At 42.4% G+C, this 19271-nt stretch overlaps 1 protein-coding gene across 2 annotated transcripts in view; it reads left to right on the top strand.

The window, feature by feature from the left end:
* The window catches only part of UBR2 (ubiquitin protein ligase E3 component n-recognin 2), a 120669-nt gene that overhangs the window by 61888 nt on the left and 39510 nt on the right, over window positions 1–19271 (top strand). For both annotated transcript variants that reach the window (XM_006122090.4, XM_006122091.4), the window contains exons 20-25: window positions 365–428; window positions 9518–9642; window positions 12062–12114; window positions 12357–12459; window positions 13724–13772; window positions 14074–14228. In XM_006122090.4, the coding sequence (XP_006122152.2) occupies window positions 365–428; window positions 9518–9642; window positions 12062–12114; window positions 12357–12459; window positions 13724–13772; window positions 14074–14228 (549 nt within the window). The remainder of the gene's footprint in view (window positions 1–364; window positions 429–9517; window positions 9643–12061; window positions 12115–12356; window positions 12460–13723; window positions 13773–14073; window positions 14229–19271) is intronic.

Genomic DNA, 19271 nt, shown 5'->3' with positions numbered 1-19271 from the left:
TGCGTGTGGTGAAGAGTTTGCATGTTGGGATGTTCCTTGCCTCAGAAACTTGAGGGAATTGAGATGCGCACAAAAAAAATTGCACCCAAAACTTGCTAACGGTGCAGTTAGTGTAAAAAACTGGAATTTTAAAGTAACATTACATATTAATAATGGATCATATAAGAGATGTAAAGAGCAACTACTGCATCTCAATAAATGTCTGACTTTGGTAGACTAAGGGTGAACATGAGCAATGCACCTTAGGTTACAATTTGAAATCCTAGAAAGTTTATTTCCACCGATCCGCCCCTGTACCCCCCAAAATGATTTGTTTTACTTGCTTTTAACTGAAAAATGTGGTGTTTTTCCATTTTTCTTTCAGGATGTAGTTCAGCAGAATAATACTCTTATAGAAGAAATGCTATATCTAATTATTATGATTGTTGGTAAGTTCAGATATATTTAATCAATTGATTTCCAGTTGAATCATTTTGACATTGCAAGATGGACCATCGAAGTTTGGTTCTGTGTTCTCATTTTTTGCACCTCATTATCCATTTATAGGAGGAAGGAAAAGCCCTTCTTTGAGTACTTGTGTTTGTCCATTTCATGTTCGATGTTTATTCTTGCTCACCACATGTTCCAACACTGGAAATTTTTCCCTCCGTGATATCCGTAAATGATTCGGCTCTAGGTTCTTCTGGAGTGGTGAGTGTATGCCATACTATAAGGGATGCTGACAGCTAACCTGACCCTCAGTTCATTCTCCCTGCCGGTGATAGTGCTGGAAGTTCTTCTTGCTTTGGCAAGTCTTCTCTTTTCAAACTCTTGTGAACTTTTCTCCTTGTAAATAATTGAAAATTATTAGTAGTGTCCCATACTATAATAGTCTGAACATGGGGCATCTCCGGTCTCCAGGCTTCAAACCTTGTGGCAGCTGTAATAAGTCTGTGCCAACCAGCAACCCTCCATTTGTTTTAACTCCCCATTGCTCTTGTTACCAAGTGCAACATTTGCACAAAAACGGCATTTCAATATTTCTGTACCTAGACGATTGTCTAATAACAAGCTGCACACAGCAGGACACACAGCATGCTATCTGAGTGGTGAAAGCTCTCTTTGACACTCTCAGCCTACAGATAAACTCTGGAAAGTGCATTTTGACTCCAACACAAATACTGGAGTTCATAGGGGCACATCTGGACTGCCTAAGGGCCAGACCTTGCTTACTTCACAGATAGGTCACTATCAAGGACCTGATAGCAACAGCACAGACCAGTCCAGTAATAACAGTATGACTATGCCTACAAATATTGGGACACATGGCAGCAGCCATATTTGTTGTTCCCCATGCTCGACTACACATGAGACCAGTACAGGCCTGGCTACACACGGTCTACCAGCCACAAATACACCTATTGAACAAATGCCTCTCCATGCCAAGCAAGATAAAATCCTTCCTAACATGGTGGACAATACACGACCATGTACGCGTGGGAATGCCTTTCCAGCGCAGTCCACGATCAATCACAATAATGACAGATGCCTCGCTCCTAGGATGGGGGGGGGGGGTGCACCTCACTCACAAGGTTGTCCAGAGTCAATGGGCCCAAGACGAAACGAGGTACCACATAAACTTATCAGAACTAAGAAATGCATGCAGACACTTTCTTCCCCTTAATCCAGAACAGTCCAGATTCTGACAATGTCATCAAGATTTACTACATCAAGAGACAGGGAGAAGCACTCTCCTACCAGTTATGCCAGTAGGCTATGCACCTCTGTGAATGGTTTATCACATGGAACATATAGGTGGTCACAACTTACCTTCCAGGTAAAGACAACACACAAGCAGACAACTTCAGCAGACCATTCCCACAGAACCATGAGTGGGAGATAAATCGGTCAGTGCTCATCTGTCTATTCAAGAAATGGAGATTCCCAACAGTTGACCTATTTGCTACCCACAGAAATGCTCGTTGCCCCCTGTACTGCTCCAGAGCAGGCATAGGCCCCCATTCCCTAGGGAATACTTTCAGCATACAATAGACTGCTCACCTCGTATACACCTTCCCATCTTTTCCCCTCATACAACTGGTGATACTCAAGATCAAACAAGGCGGAGCCAGAATGATACTAACAACACCCAACTGGCGCCAACAGACATGGTATTCTTACCTGTTACAGATTACTGACCGGCCACCATTCAGTTTCCCACCGGTTCCCCATCCAGCCATCCATAAGCTAAACTTCCAGGTGTGGATGTTAATTGGTTAAGCAACATGGAAAGATCCTTTATGGAAGCAATACAGCTTATCCTCAAAAACTCCAAAAGACCTACAACAAGAAGGACTTGTATCCAAAAATGGAAAAGGTTTATGGCCTGATGTGTATGCCTGTGAACCCATACATTCAGGAATATCACATATTTTACAATACCTATTAGAAATACACAATGCGGGCCTCTCCCTGAGATCCATAAGGAGCCATCTCCATTCTTCATGCCCCTATACAAGAAAACTCAATCTTCACACACCCTTTGGTCAAATGGTTTCTATGGGGACTCCACAATATGTTCCGTCAGTGCCAGGACTTGAACCTAGTGCAGAAAGCTCTAATCAGTAACCTTTTTAGTCTTTCGCCTCTTGCTCACTACTACACTTGTCCATGAAGGTGGCCTTTCTTGTAGCGATCACCTCTGCCAGACGAGTGGGGGAAATAGCAGCCTTAATGGCAGACGCCCCCCTTATGCAATATTCCATAAGGACAAAGTAGCACTATGGACCCAACCCACATTTCTCCCAAAAGTACTCACCTCATTCCACTGTAATGAACCTATATACTTACTGATCTTCTTCCCAAAACCTCATAAGGAGGTTATCAAAGAAGCGGCTCTCCATACCCTCCATGTCCGCAGAGTGCTTGCCTTCTACCTACAACGAACAAAACCGTTCCGAAAGACTCCCCGAGATTATCAAAATGGATATCTGGGTACATCAAACTGGCGTATACACTGGCACAGAGAGAGTCCCCACCCACCGTGCGGTCTCACTCAACAAGGGCCACGGCAACCACAATGGTGTTCCTACAGGGTGTCCCCATAGAACGTATATTCAGGGCCACTGCATGGGCTTCAACATGTACTTTCATGTAACGTTATGCAATCCAGAAATCTGCTGAGGAAGAAACAAGTTGGGCAAACAATGCTGTCCATGACAAAACCTCTGCCTTCTCATACGAATACTGCTTCATTATCACTTAAGGTGGAGCACCCACACAGGCACGCCTCGGAGAAAAAGGGAAGGTTACTCACCTGTGCAGTAGCTGGAGTTCTTCGAGTTGGTTGTTCCTATGCGTGCTCCACCACCCACCCTCCTCCCCTCTGCTTCGGAATACACGAAATCTGGGTCAGAGAAGGAACTGAGGGGGATGGCTAGCCACGTATGCGCAATAGCTTCCTTAGAACACATGCTGACTTCTCATGCTCATTGCTGGCAATGGGACACTGCTGGCACAAATCTCCGATCAAGGGCTCAGCGGCGCTGAAGCACCTAAGGTGGAGTATCCACGGGGACAGCCATCTTGAAGCACTCCAGTTACTGCACAGGTGAGTAACCTTCCCTTTCACACATACAGAATGGGAAGTGATTGTCTAGGAAGGAGTACTGCTGAAAGGGACTTTGGGGTCATAGTGGATGACAAGCTAAACATGAATGTACAGTGTAACACACTGAATCTCAGAGTCATGTTTGTGCCTTTTTGTTGCCAAAAAAAAAAAAACCCACAGGAGTGTTGTGAGCAAGACTCGAAGTCATTCTTCTGCTCTGCGCTGCGCTGATTAGGCCTCATTTGGAGTATTGTGTCCAGTTCTGGGCACCACATTTCAAGAAAGAGGTGGAGAAACTGGAGAAGGTCCAGAGAAGAGCAACAAAAATGATTAAAGGTCTAGAAAACATGAATTATGAGGGAAGACTGAAAGAATTGGGCTTGTTTAGTTTAGAAAGGAGAAGACTGAGAAGGGAATATAATAGCTGTTTTCAAGTATCTAAAAGGGTGTTACAAGGAGCAGGGAGAAAAAATTGTTCTCCTTGGCCTCTGATGATAGGACAAGAAGCAATGGGCTTAAATTGCAGCAAGGGAGGTTTAGGTTGGATGTTAGGAAGAACTTCCTAACTGTCACGATGGTTAAACATAAGAATAAATTGCCTAGAGGGTTGTGGAATCTCCGTCACTGGAGATATTTAAGAGCAGGTTAGACACACCTGTCAGGGATAATCTAGATAGTGCTTGGTCCTGCCATGAGGGCAGATGACTCGACTCGATGACCTCTTTAGGTCCCTTCCAATTATATGATTCTATGGTGCACAACAGTCATTGCCAATTCACAGTGCTCCCATTTGGTCTATCCAACATACCAGGGTTGTTGACCAAGTGTGTATCAGTGGTGGCTACCTTCCTTTGCAAGAAAAGATCACTGCTCTACAGCCAAAATGCTTCTGAAATAAATGTAGTCAAACTTTACTAATTCGGGGTCACTGAGAACGAAAATGATGCTTAAAATTGTTGATTGGCTCTAGTTTTCAAGATATGCTATTGAGTCAGTATATATGACCCTTGACTTGCGAATGGCAGAGGATAAGTGAGTTATAAAGGGAAGGGATCTCAATTTAAACCAGAAATGACTAAAATACATCTTTGACTGGATCTATGAATAAATCTATGACTGGGTTTGGACAGTACTTGCTTTTTAGGCAAAACAATGAATGATGCAATCTGAAGCTGGTATTGCATCATACCTGATATGAATTACATCATGTTATTCCTAGAAGTCATGGATGTTTTGCTGCATAATGGCAATGTTTTGCCATCAATTCCACTTGGTCATGCAGTCCATATGAAGGAAACCTATGACAACATGAAACAACTTTTGAGATGCATAAACTATGACCAACATCAGTGGCAGTTTTGTGGCGATTTGAAGGTTATTGCTCTCTTGCTTGGTCTGCAGACTGAAGACACAAAGTACTGCGGTTTTCTCTGTGAGTGGGATAGTCGTTCAAGAGATTCCCACTACATCAAGATAGATTGGCCACTCTGACAGTCATTGGAGCCTGGGAGGAAAAGTGTTCAGTATCCACCACTTGTTGAATCAAGGAAGATTTTGTTACCACACTTACACATCAAGCTGGGTCTGATGAAGAACTTTGTCAAGGCCATGGACAAACCACAAGCAACTTTCAAGTACCTCCGTGGAAAATTTCCAAGGTTAAGTGAAGCTAAGATAAAGGAAGGTGTCTTTGTTGGTCCTCAGATTCGTGAACTTCTTCGAGATGATGCATTTGACCATGCACTGCGTGGCAAGTAAAAGACGGCATGGAAAGCCTTCCAGTTAAGTGGCAGTAAATTTTCTCGCGGACAACTACAGGTTGTTGGTGGAAAACCTCCTCAAGGCATACAAAAGCCTTGGTTGCAACATGTCACTAAAGATACATTTTTTGCACTCTCACCTAGATTTTTTTACACCGAACTGCGGAGCAGTGAGCGACGAGCATGGCGAGTGATTTCACCAGGACATTGCAACAATGGAGAAACTCTATCAGGGCAAATGGAGCCCATCAATACTTGCAGACCATTGCTGGACAGTGACAAGAGATGCTGCATTTAATGAATACAAGAGACAAGCCAAGAAGTGCTGAGTAGACACTGAATAGGACTAAACTATGTACATAATAGTTTTTTGCCTTTTGTTTCATAATACATTTTATTTATATAACCCTTTTGCTGATTTTTAAAGTGTTACATAAACAGGACAGGTGAAATATCATGTAAAGCAACCATAAACACATGAAAAGACCTAGGTTTACAATTTATGATTAAAACTCCACTATCTACACAATATACATAAGCGTAAAATGTAAAAACTTAAATATCTTGGAAACAGTAGCCAATCAGTTGTTTTAATTGTCATATTTGAATTCAGCGCATCAAAATCCATAATAAATAGCATATTTTATCTCTGAAGCAGACGACTTCTAAAAAATTGTAGACCAGTGTTACAGTTCTTTCCGTATCTCAATTATTGGCTACTAAAAGGATGTTTGAGACAGCAGCTGCAATCACATGTACACCTGACTCTCAGTCTGTTCCACTTGCTGGGCCTCCTCAGTGAGGAAAAATCCATACTGATTCCCATGCAAAGAATAGAGTTCATTGGAGCAACTCTAGACTCAGTTCAGGCACAAGCCAGCTTATATGGCTCCAGGTTTCAAACAATGACTGACATTTATATTCCCGCTCACCCAGTGCCCCAGTACGATGGTAAGGGCCTGCTTATGACTATTGGGACACCTGGCATTGTGTTGCCATGTGGTCATGTATGCAAAGCTCTGTCTCTGGCCTCTCCAAGGGTCACTAGCCTTGGTGTACTGAGCAATGTGTGACAGTTTCGACATGGTAATCTCAATTCTGTGAACAGTAACTTCCACCCTCTTACAGTGGTTAGACCTAGGCAGTGTTTGCAAAGAGGTCGCTTACACTCCCCAGTCTCCCATAATAGCACTCATAACTGACACTTTGGAAGTTGAGTGGGGAGCCTACCTGGGGACCCTAAGAACCCAGGGCAAGTGGAACTTCACAGACTCTGCTCTCGTCACCAATGTGAAGGAGCTCAGGGCAATCAGACTTGCCTACCAGATACTCCACTCTCAGATACAGGCCCACTGTGTGGTGATGTGCATACACAACATGACCACAATGTTCTACATAAACAGGCAGAGTGGAGCAAGATCATCACTTCCATGCCAAGAAGCCTAGAAGCTTTGGGCATTCCACTTAGAGCACTCGATCCATTTAGAAGTTCAGTACCTTTCAGGTCTGCAAAACACACTAGCAGATTCTCTATGCAGGACATTCATGGTACACAAATAGTCTGTCAGAACGGATGTAAGAGCTTAATCTTCTGGAGGCTGGGGAAACTAGATCTGTTTGCCACCAGAAACAACAAGAAGTGCAAGGACTTCTGCTCGTTTCAGTACCACAATCACGGTTGTGTAGCAGACACATTCACGATGTGGCAGGGGGCTGCTGATGTAGACTTTTCCCCTGATATCATTGATCCACATGGTGCTGCTGAAGGGATGAGGCATACCTAGTCCTGGTGGTGCTGGCTTGGCAGCGCTAACACTGTTCTCCATTCTTCTTGACCTGCCAGTGAATGCACCAATGGCTCTCCTCCTGTACCTGTAACTTCTAACGGAGGACCAGGGTGTCTGAGATCCAGACTTCCAGTTTCTCTACCTCATGGCATGGAGGATGAGTGGCTTAGAGCTTCAGTGCTGTGCTCAAGTACAGAAGGTCCTGCTAGGTAGGAAGCTTTCCATGAGAGCTGCATACAGGAGGCTCCCACTTTATGATGGCCCAATTTACAGCCCCCCGCACTTATGACCTTTTCCGTAAGTGTGGAAGGGGCCGAAATCCCCTGACTTATGTCCTCGGCCCCACATTTGTGATGGCGTATGATGCCTGTCGTAAATGCAGGCTTGAGTTATGACGCCCCCCCCAACTTACGACGCTATCCCCAGAGCTGATCGTATCACAAGTTGGGGGCAGCCTGTATCTGGTTAAGTGGAAGAAGTTCTTCTGGTGTGCGTAGTGTGATAGAGAAGCAGCAGCACTCAGGGTGAGGAGGGGCAGGTGGGAGCTGATATTGGCAGGGAGTCACAGACCCACCTGTGCCTCCTTCTCCCCCCCCCCCCCGGGGGGAAGTGAAGGCGGGGTAGGAGCTGGTACTAGAGGGGAGCTGGCAATCAGAGGCGGTAGTGCAGGGGGAAGCAGCATCTGTCCAGGGTGGGCTCAGGCTCTGGCTTCCTGCGGACAGAGGGTGCTCAGGCATTCCATGAAACAGCCTCTGCAGGGAGCTCAGACCCCACATGTACAGGGCCTGCTTGCCACCCCGTACTGCTGTTTCTGTGTCAGAGGCAGCAGCGCAGGGTGGTAGGTGGGAACCAGTCTGTGCAGGAAGCTGGTTTTTAAACTATCTCTGATAGAGAGGCAGCAGCGTGGGGTGGCAGGGGAGCTCCCCAGGAGTGGAGATGGGAGTGCACTGGCTGCTAGCCCTCTTCCAGGGGCTATAGCATAGTAGTGTAGCTGCTAAAATTTGAGGCAATTACTGCACTATTCAATCACATGCCATCATAACAGGTAAGGTTAAGGAAATTCTGAGCTGGCACAGATTCTGCCACTGCCTGTTGCGAAGGCCCGCTCAGCCAGAGTGTGGCATCCTCCGTGGCATCCCTGGTGTGAGTCCTTATTCAGAACATTGACAGATCTACAGCATGATTGTTGATGCACAAATGCACGACACACTATGCAAGCCAGGGACTGCATTGTGTTCAACACAGCTGTGTTGCAGTTTACACATCCAGTGAACTCCTACCCACCTCTGGTGGTACTGCTTAGGAGTAATCTAATGTGGAATGGACTAAAACAAGCACTTGAAGAAAAGACAATTACCCTTTTTTCCCCATAAATGGCATTCTTTGAGATGGGTTGATCATGCTCATTCTGTGATTTGTTCTCCTTTCCCAGTGTTGATGTTTTGGCAAGCAGGAACTGGGGGATGGGGGAGCTGGCAGTGCTCCTTTTACCATATACATGCCACTCCCAGAGAATGCCTGAGTCAGTCCCCTACTGATATAACTGAAGGAAAAACTGGTTCATGTGGTGAGCACCCACACCAAATATGAAATGGATGTGAGCAACACATTCGCTATGTCTACACTGGCATGATTTTGTGCAAGAACTCTTTTGCAGAAGAGTTCTTGTGTGAAAACTCTTCCAGAAGAGAGCGTCTACACTGGCATGTGCCTTTGCGCAAGAGATGCGCTTTTGCGCAAAAGCATCCTTTCCAGTGCAGACGCTCTCTTGCACAAGAAAGCTCTGGTGGCCATTTTAACCAAAGGGCTTTCTTGCACAAGAAATTCATGTTGCCTGTCTACACTGGCCTCTTGTGCAAGAATAGGTGCGCAATAGGGCTTATTCCTGAGTGGGAGCAACATCGTTCTTGTGCAAGAAGCACTGATTTAATACATTAGAACGTCAGTGGTTTTGCGCAAGAACTCGCGGCCAGTGTAGACTGGCAGCAAGTTTTGGCACAAAAGCAATTGCTTTTGTACAAGATCGCACCAATGTAGACTCAGCCATCTTGAAGAACATCAGTTATGGAAAAAGGTATCTCTTCGTTCAGCAGTAGAGCCTCTGACATTTACAAGTCTCCAAGAGTATTTTCACCAGTCTTTTTTTTTTTTTTTTCCTCTAGGCAAATATTCCATAAAGAAACAGGGGCTCAAGGCTAGGTTGCTTTAACTGTGGTTTGGGGAAGAGTGGTTGGTGAGCCAAAGTTGATGAAAGATTGTTCATGAAAGCCCCTTTCCCTGGGGTATGAGGAGAAAGAGAATAAAAATACTTATTTTAAACTATTCTCTCAGCAATTATGAACTAATGATTGTTGTTATGTTTGTTAATTTCATTTTTACAGGTGAAAGATTTAGTCCTGGAGTAGGACAGGTAAATGCTACAGATGAAATCAAGCGAGAAATTATCCATCAGTTGAGCATCAGACCCATGGCCCACAGTGAATTAGTAAAAGCATTACCAGAAGATGTAAGTAATGTGAAAAAATACTGTGGCAAAGTTCTGACTGTGCCCTGTGGGTCCTGCATTTCTGATGGACAGTATTTGTCTCAGAGACTTTCTGTGACCTTCCACACAGCCTCTTCCTTTTCTAGAGGCAAAGGTCATAGCCTTTTGAGCCATACTCTTCATAGGTTAGTAGTCCATCGTTTTGGGTGAAAATCCTTCTGTCGTCTTGGTCTCCTCTTTCAGGGGAAGACTCTGTAATGGCATGGGAAAGGTTGGGGGGAATCTGGGCCTGGCCACTAATCTGGGTTCTGGTCCAGGGACCTCAGCGGCAACTAACTGGGTTACTTTCACTCCCAGTCTGGAAGCTTTTTCCCTAGGCCACTTCCCCAAATAATCCGTCCCAGTTCCTTTGGTACCTGAGCAAAGTCAGTCTTTAGCTCTCACACACAGTTCTCCAGCAACACACTTCCTTCTCCTAGTCCTTCCCCCTTCCTTACCTGTAGGGAAACTTTTTAAAGTTGCCCCACAGGCTTTAATTGACAGTAGGTGTCTGATTAGCCTGCTTCTTCAGTCAAGCTATTAATTAGCCTCAGGTGTCTGCCTGCCTTGATTAAACTCTGGGAGTTTATTCAGGGAAGAGAAAACTGTTTACCTAAAGCCCTGCATACTTGCCCTCCATTAGAGTATAGCAGACAGCTGTTCTGGATCTGTCACAATATGTACAAAGTAACGTATTAGCCAATATTATGTGTCTGAATCTTCTGAAATGGATGTGTGACATAACTTAAGCTGGGAATATATTCCTATGTAAGATAAGGGTATGGACAGGTCCAGATAAATGTTACTCAAATAGTTGGAGGATTATTTAGTGGAAAAAAGAAATTCTATAGAAGAGGAAAGAGTGGAGCATTAGGAACTCCTCAGCCTTCTGCCTTCATGCTATCCATAATTGGGACACCTGGCAAACATGCTATGGTTGACCCACTAAGTGCCTTTCCCAGATGTGAAGAAGAGATCTGTATAGCTTCAAAGCTTGTCTCTCAGCAACCGAAGTTGGTCTAACAAAAGATATCACCCACTTTGTTTCTTGTATAGTCAGTAGAGCATCCTAACTCCAGGTTTAAAACCTACTGAACAGTTTGTTAGCTTATGTGTATTTCGTGTCCCTGAAGTTACTGGCTAATTCCAACTGCATTGTATTATGAGCAATATAGCATGTTGTGAAATGGAATTCTGCATGTGGCTGAGAGGACCCATTAATTATTATAAATGTTTTGGTAAATACTTATGTAAGATAGCAAAAAGAGAATCTTTCTAATGTTCTTAAAATTGTGGCTTTAAAAATTTTTTAAACAAAACTACAGAAGAATTGTGACCTACTTTCAAATGTTGTAATAAAATTTCACTAAGGGGCTGTGCCCAGTGCCCGCTGCTCTCATGGGGGGTTGGACAATGCCAGCTTTTCTCCAGCCATCAGGTAGAGCTGTGCTGTGCCCTCTAGGGATGTTAAATTTTGAGTAATTGACTATTCGATTAGTCAATAGGGCACCTCTGCTTTTGAAGTGTAGCAACAGCCCTAAGGCTGTTGCTACACTTCAAAGGTGAAAGTGCCACGTGGAGCCTGGGGTCAGCTGGGGAATTCTGTGTGCCCCCGCCCCACAGCAACCCCTGGGCTGCTGCGATGTGGAGGCTGCTGGCTCCTGTGTTATGTTTCTTGGCATTGAAAACCCTGGAATGCAGGAAGGGGAGTAGGGGCTTGGTTTAAAATAGCAATTCCAAGTGGCGAGGGGAAGCAGCAAGGTAGGGCTCAAGCTGGGAGAGGGGGAATGGAGAAGAGAGAGGGAGGAGGCAGGCAGGATGCAGAGTGACATGGTGATGTCACTCTGTTGTCCCACAAGAAAAATTGGAGAGATGCTTGCATGCAATTTTAAATTTAGTCTGGTTTTTAAAAGGAATTAAGTAGCTTCAAGTATTTCATTAACCATGAGTTTTTCTGCCAGGTGTTTGGGGTTTTTGGTGAGGGAATTTGAAAGGGGGGTTACAAGCACATTTTCCTATATCTTTTACTTTGCTCATATGTTGCTATATCAAAGCCTCTCCAGAAGAGGAGAAACCGACTATATATAACATGGTTTCAAATGCATAAAGTAACGGAAAAAAAAAAAAGTTCTGTTTTTAAACATTTTAGTTCCAGTAATTTTAAGTGTAACTTGTACAATAGTAGGTTTTTGGACTAGTGTTACTTTAATATTGGCATGTTCTCTTTTAAATAAAACTGATGAATGTCTCTCTTTTCTAGCAGTTTTTATAGGGCCAGAAAAATGACTTGGCGTCACATACATTTTGCATCATATGACTGATGCTGTATTTGATATGACAGTAAAGATGTTAATCAGATAACCAATGTGTTTACACATTTCTTTTTTTTAACTCCGTGCAGGAAAACAAAGAGACTGGAATGGAAAGTGTGATTGAATCCGTTGCCTGTTTCAAGTATGTTATACATTTTTCATATCTTACTTTTAAAAACTTGAGTGTGAGTTACTATAAATGAGGGAGTAAAATAATAGTTCAGAGCCAAAATGTTTCCCCAGATGGCTCTGCTAATGTGCCTAATTCATAATCCACATCTCCCCTATTTTATTCCTAAGACATTTCATGAGCAGTAATCTTTAGTCATGCCAATTTAGTATAAACATGCTCATAGAAATGGTTGTAACTTATTTTTTTTATAGAAAACCTGGATTAACAGGCAGAGGATTGTATGAACTTAAACCAGAATGTACCAAGGATTTCAATCTCTATTTCTATCACTTTTCAAGGGCAGAGCAATCTAAGGTAATTTATAAAAACCACAGACTTCTTAAATTATGTCTTCTGTATACTAGGTTTCCGAAGCCGTGTTTTTCTTTTAAGAACAAATATGAACGAGTATTTTATAAACAAACTTAAATTTTGTAAATGTTCTAGAAAAGTAAACTGATACAGATTGGATCTCTCTGGTGTGGCACCTTTGGGACCTGTCTGGTCTCAGATGAGTGATTTTTGCCAGACCAGGAGAGATCATTTTCTGCCTCCTCTGCTGCTGGCCCCTGTCCTACTGCCCCACCATATTTCTCGGCGCCGCCAGTAACCTGGCTGGGTCATGCTCTGGACTTTCCCACCCTCCCGCCACCACCTCCACTCCCGCACAGCCCAGCTGGGTCGTGCACCAACTCCTGGTCTCCCGTGCACCAGGCTTTCTGTCTCCTCCCTCCCTCACTGCAGCTTCTTGATCACCGGGCAGCACAACTGGACCCCATGCTGGTCTCCGCTCCCCTTTACCACAGCTGCATTATGCTGGGCTCTCTTTTTCCCCTTCAGCATGCGTGGCTCCTACCCCTCCTCCGTTGCACCAGGACTCTGATCCTAGAACATCAGTGGTCCTACTAGACAACAGCTGGCCCGGAGAGTCCCAGTTTATAGAGGTGCAACCTGTATTGCAATAAACCGTATGCCAGTGGATCACTGTAAAGACAGCACTCCTCTGAAATCAGTGAGGCTTCATGTAGGGTAGAAGTCTATGTGCACAGAATTCATTACTTGACTAGGATCTTAATGTACCAAAAATATTTTAATGACATGAGTTCCTGTTCAGTTTTATGGAGTTCAGCATTTCAATAATTGCAGTTATAAAAGTTCAGACTTGTCTCATCTGGATCAAATTATAAGAAAAACTTGGAGCAATGCTAATAGCAAAAAAAGAAAAGAAATAGAATTGTAACAGAAAGCAACATACAAATCAAGAAAGTAATACATGTAATTTCCAATAAGTTAGGTCCTTGACTTTAATGTAAATATTACAGGGTAGAAGGAAACATTGAAAGGACAGAAGCAGGAAAGGAAATCGTGTGTGTGTGTGTGTGTGTGTGTGTGTGTGTGTGTGTGTGTGTGTGTGTGTGTGTGTGTGTGTGTGTGTGTGTGTGTGTGTGTGTGTGTGTGTGTGTGTGTGTGTGTGTGTGTGTGTGTGTGTGTGTGTGGAGTGCTCCAAGTTTTTCTTATAAAAGTTTTTCTTTTTGTCTGTACAAACTTGGAATAATCTTAGCATCATTCTTTTTGTCAGGCAGAAGAGGCACAAAGGAAGCTGAAAAGACAAAACAGGGAAGATACAGGTATTACATCTGTGGGAAGTAGAGGGAAGGAGAAGTATGGTGTATGAATTCACATGGATGTCCTTATTTTCTCTTATTTTCACACACAAAAGGCTATGCAGTAGAGCTAGAACACCGTTGAGGTTATCCAAAAATCAGTCTTTCTCCAACCCATAAGTACATCACATAATCATAAAACTTACCAAACAAATACATAGTCTGTAAGTGCTGATTTTACTAAGTTGTTGAGGCATTCTAAATTGTATTGGTATTAGAAATGTTTTAAAAGCTGTAATGTTCAGCAAATGAATTTCTGTTTCAGCACTTCCGCCTCCTGTTCTGCCTCCTTTCTCTCCTCTTTTTGCAAGCCTGATTAATATTCTGCAGTCTGATGTCATGTTGTGTATTATGGGGACAATACTCCAGTGGGCAGTGGAACATAATAACTCTGCCTGGTCAGAGTCCATGCTGCAGAGGGTAAGTCTGTGCATGTGTTAGAATAAAAATATCCATTTAGTATATTGATGTTTATATCTGTATACTGATCCGGTTAAATTCAGTGACATTAGGAATATCTTAACTGCCAAATGAGTTAAGCGTGAAGTAGGGATGTAAGCAACTAGTCGACTATCGATAAACATAAGCTTATCAGGTTGTCAGCTGATCCCGCAATTAGTTAAAAGCTGGTTCCCCCCAGCACCATCTCCACAGGGGCAGGAGGGGAGTAGCGGGATTGGGTGTGAGCTGGGAATCAGCTGATTTCCAGCTGGTGCCCAGTCGCAGAGGTTGTGCCTCTGCTTTATAAATGTATTAAGAGCTGCTATAAAACAGAGTTGCAGTGCGCGGGGGGGGGAACCCAGCGTGAGTGGTTCGTGTCAGGTCCACCCCTCTGCACACCAGTCTTTTAAATGTGTTAAGAGCCTGATGGCTCTTAATATATTTAAAAGGCAGAGCTGCAGCGAATAGACTAGTCAATTAGTTGATTCAACTAACTTTAACATACCTAGTGTGAAGTACATAGAAAATCAAATGTAAATTGAGGATTTTTTTTCTAGCTTACTGTTAGAAAAATAACACATAGTGCCTTAAATATCAGTTAATTGGTATTAACATTTTGAATTGCATGCAGCACATCATCTTTGAGTATGAAAGCAGAGCTAGAGGAGGCGTGTTCTAGAGCTTTTTGTACATTATTAACGGTTGGCTTCAATTTCCCAGATATTTGTATGTGTAAAAGGAAATAATTTTGTGAGACTAGTTAAAATAATTCTATAATTTTATGGTAGGAAAAAGATTTTCCTCCTTTTGCAACCTTGTATTTTCAATAGTGATAGAAATGTAGCCGTGTTAGTCTGGTGTAGCTGAAACAAAAAACAGGACTATGTAGCACTTTAAAGACTAACAAGATGGTTTATTAGGTGATGAGCTTTCGTGGGCCAGACCCATTTCCTCGGATCAAATAGTGGAAGAAAATTGGCACAACCATATATACCAAAGGATACAATCAAAAAAATGAACACACATATGAAAAGGACAAATCATATTTCAGAACAGAAGGGGAATGAGGTGGGAGGTAAATGTCTGTGAGCTAATGATATTAGAGGTGATAATTGGGGAAGCTATCTTTGTAATGGGCAAGATAATTAATGTCTTTGTTTAGACATAGGCGTAAAGTGTCGAATTTAAGCATGAATGACAGTTCAAAGGATTCTCTTTCAAGTCTGGTGTTAAAAGGTCTTTGAAGCAGGATGCAGGTAATCAAGTCGTTGAGACAGTGCCCTTTCTGGTTGAAATGGCAAGAAACTGTTTTTCCTTTGTGAGCCTGTCTAATATCTGTTTTGTGGACACTGATTCTTGGGCGAAGTGTCTGAGACGTTTGTCCAATGTACATAGCAGACGGACGCTTTCGGAACATGATAGCATAAATTATATTTCTGGATGAGCAGGAATATGTGTTCTTGATCTTTATTACTCAATTGGTTAGGTCCGATAATGGTATCAGCAGGGTGAATATGTGGACAAAGCTGGCAACCTTCAGGATCTCTACCAAGCATTTATAAACCTCAACTACCCACCTGGAGAAATAAAAAAACAAATTGAAAGAGCCAGACGAATACCTAGAAACCATCTACTTCAAGACAGACCCAAGAAAACCAACAATAGAACACTACTTGTCATCACCTACAGCCCCCAACTTAAACCTGTCCAACACATTATCAATAAACTACAACTTATACTGGAACAGGATACTAAACTCCGAGAGGCTCTGGGAGACAGACCCATAGTCTCCTATAGACAACCACCTAACCTCAAGACGATTCTTACCAACAACCACAGGACATACCACACTAATACCAACCCTGGAACCTTCACTTGCAACAAACCCCTTTGCCAGCTTTGTCCACATATCCACTCTGCTGATACCATTATTGGACCTAACCAATTGAGTTATAAAGATCAAGAACACACATTCCTGATCATCCAGAAATATAATTTATGCTATCATGTTCCGAAAGCGTCCGTCTGCTATGTACATTGGACAAACGTCTCAGACACTTCACCAAAGAATCAGTGTCCACAAAACAGATATTAGACAGGATCACAAAGAAAAAACAGTTTCTTGCCATTTCAACCAGAAAGGGCACTGTCTCAACGACTTGATTACCTGCATCCTGTTTCAAAGACCTTTTAACACCAGACTTGAAAGAGAATCCTTTGAACTGTCATTCATGCTTAAATTCGACACTTTACGCCTATGTCTAAACAAAGACATTAATTATCTTGCCCATTACAAAGATAGCTTCCCCAATTATCACCTCTAATATCATTAGCTCACAGACATTTACCTCCCACCTCATTCCCCTTCTGTTCTGAAATATGATTTGTCCTTTTCATATGTGTGTTCATTTTTTTGATTATATCCTTTGGTATATATGGTTGTGCCAGTTTTCTTCCACTATTTGATCCGAGGAAGTGGGTCTGGACCACGGAAGTTCATCACCTCATAAACCATCTTGTTAGTCTTTTAAGTGCTACATAGTCCTGTTTTTTGTATTTTCAAGATTCAGTGAAAAACAGAATACAGTACATTTGGGGGCTGAAATACCCAAAGCTTGTTCATTACTTAGAGGTAAATCTTTTTTGAATACTTTTTTTTTTTTTTTAAATCACAGAGAAATTTTGAGACATTAGAATCAAGACTAAAAAGCAAATTTCTTCAGTTATAGGAATTTTCAGATGCTCTATGTAAATTTATAAATTTTTTTAAGACACACACACACACACACACACACACACACACACACACACACACACACACACACACACACACACACACACACACACACACACACACACACACACACACACACACACACACACACACACACACACACACACACATTGAAGCTTGGCATACACTTAACTTCCCCCACAAGGACTCGTCTTGGGGGAAAAAATTTTTACAAATAAAAATGACTGAAGGATTGGGCTCAAAACTGTAAATATTTGAAAATGTCCTTGATTGAGATCATACATGTCTTTATTGGAATGTTTAGACTTTGAATTTCCCAGCTCTGCTTTTAATATTCACTCTAGTTAGAAGCTTTGCAAAGGCAATATGCATAAATTTGAACTGAATTTAATATCACACTAACAATGCTAAAACTATGCTAGAGGGACAAGATGTAGTTGCTGTGGAAACCATTGTTAAAATGTCAGTGTCAGAGTGAAGACATTTAATTGTAATTCAGTAACACTTTTCATATGTTTAATAGCACCAATATTTGAATATAAGAGCCTTATTGTACTTTGATACTTCCATGTTAGTCCTTTTGAAGTGAATAGAAGTTGAGTACATGTACTAGAGAGCATAATTTTGCCCAAGCAGTGACAGTTGGCATAATTACACTCAAAATTTAGATAATTTTGTTTTGAATTAATAGTTTTCCCGTTAACTCATTTTCATTCCTTGGTTATATGGGAGAATCCCAGGGCTTTGCACTTTCTCATTATTATCTTTAGCAGACAGTGTTACGCTTAGGTTTAGTGATTGTGATTGCCTAATAAATGGCACAGGGTGGTTACAGTTCACTAGGTTGCTCAGGTTAATTCTTGGAACCTAATCTGTGGAAACCAGAAACAGTATGTTTGACAAGTTTCAGAGCTTTCTGCTAGGTTTATCTATTTTACACTCACGATTTCCTGCTGAGCCATTTTATGGCCAGTTTGTACAGTTTGTATTTACAGATAAACATGGCACCATATACAAATTTGGCAACTAGCTGGATAAGGATTTTGATTTCAATCTTAAAGTTTGAGCTACATTTTTATAGTTCACGTTTTGTTTTTTTCAGTTAACTTTCCTCAGTGTTAGGGCAAAGTAGTTTAAAGTTTGTTGCATGCATTTTATGTGAAGTCCCCGTAACAATATGTAGTCCCCCAGCAAACTAAGAAATACAATAGATGCCAGTTGTGATTAACTCAAACCATGTTTTTTCTTCGTATCCAGGTCACAGTGGGTACTTAATTTTAGGATGTATGTGTTCCCATCCACTCTTGATCACAGATTTTTTGTTTTAAACACAGGCTTATGTTTTTGGGGGGTCCTCCTCTCTGCCTTCAGTCTTCTTGCAGTCAGGTCTTCTTCCTCCTGGATGTTTATCTGGGATTTCCCTGGTTGGATTATACCACAAATCCTGGATTTTCAACTGTGGAAGACCTGCCACAGGTCTTTCCCCTCAGTGAAGGACATTATAGATGCTTCAGAGAATCCCATGTCCCCTCTAAGTGCAAGGTCTGCTCTGGATTTAAGAGCAGATATGACAAACCGAGGAAAGATAATGGAGCATTCTGTGAGAGAGATGGGATCCTACACCCTCTCCATATATTGGCCTCACTGCTCAGATTGTTCCAGTGATTTTCAAGCTTGGCAAATAGACCATGGGCCATCTTTGGAAATGAAGTACTCTGAAAGGAAGATTACCTGTATATGAGAGGTGTTTGCTTCCTACCTTTCATGGCCTCTCCTAAACTCTTTGTCTCCATTGCTAAAAGGATAAAGGAACAACAAATTTCTACCCAGAGGCGATTGAAATGTGTTTCCGAATGCATTTTAGCTTATTACAAAACTTCTGGAGCATATACTCCATAAGCTTTATAAAATGGGGCACATGCCTCCCCCAAGAGCTCATCCATCTTGATAGCCCTTCTTAAAGACATGCCTATTGTGAACATTTGCAGGGTCAGCACCTGCTTGTCCATTCATATGTTCTCCAAGTACTCCAGGGTGGATAGGGCCTCTGGCAATACTTTTATCTGAATTATCCTGAATCTGCCTCCTGACCTCTGACATCAGCACCCATCTCCATGTGGAAGCTCTGCTTGGGAATCTCTTAAGGTAGAGTGCCCATAGGGACTATAAAAGCGGCGAGGAGTCCTGTGGCACCTTATAGACTAACCGAAGTATTGGAGCATAAGCTTTCGTGGGCAAAGACCCACTTTGTCAGATGTAGTGGAAAT

This window comes from Pelodiscus sinensis, chromosome 3 (assembly GCF_049634645.1).
Source record: "Pelodiscus sinensis isolate JC-2024 chromosome 3, ASM4963464v1, whole genome shotgun sequence".
Lineage (NCBI taxonomy): Eukaryota > Metazoa > Chordata > Testudines > Trionychidae > Pelodiscus > Pelodiscus sinensis.
The sequence above is the reverse complement of the archived record's forward strand: the minus strand, read 5'-3'. Positions and strand labels throughout refer to the sequence as shown.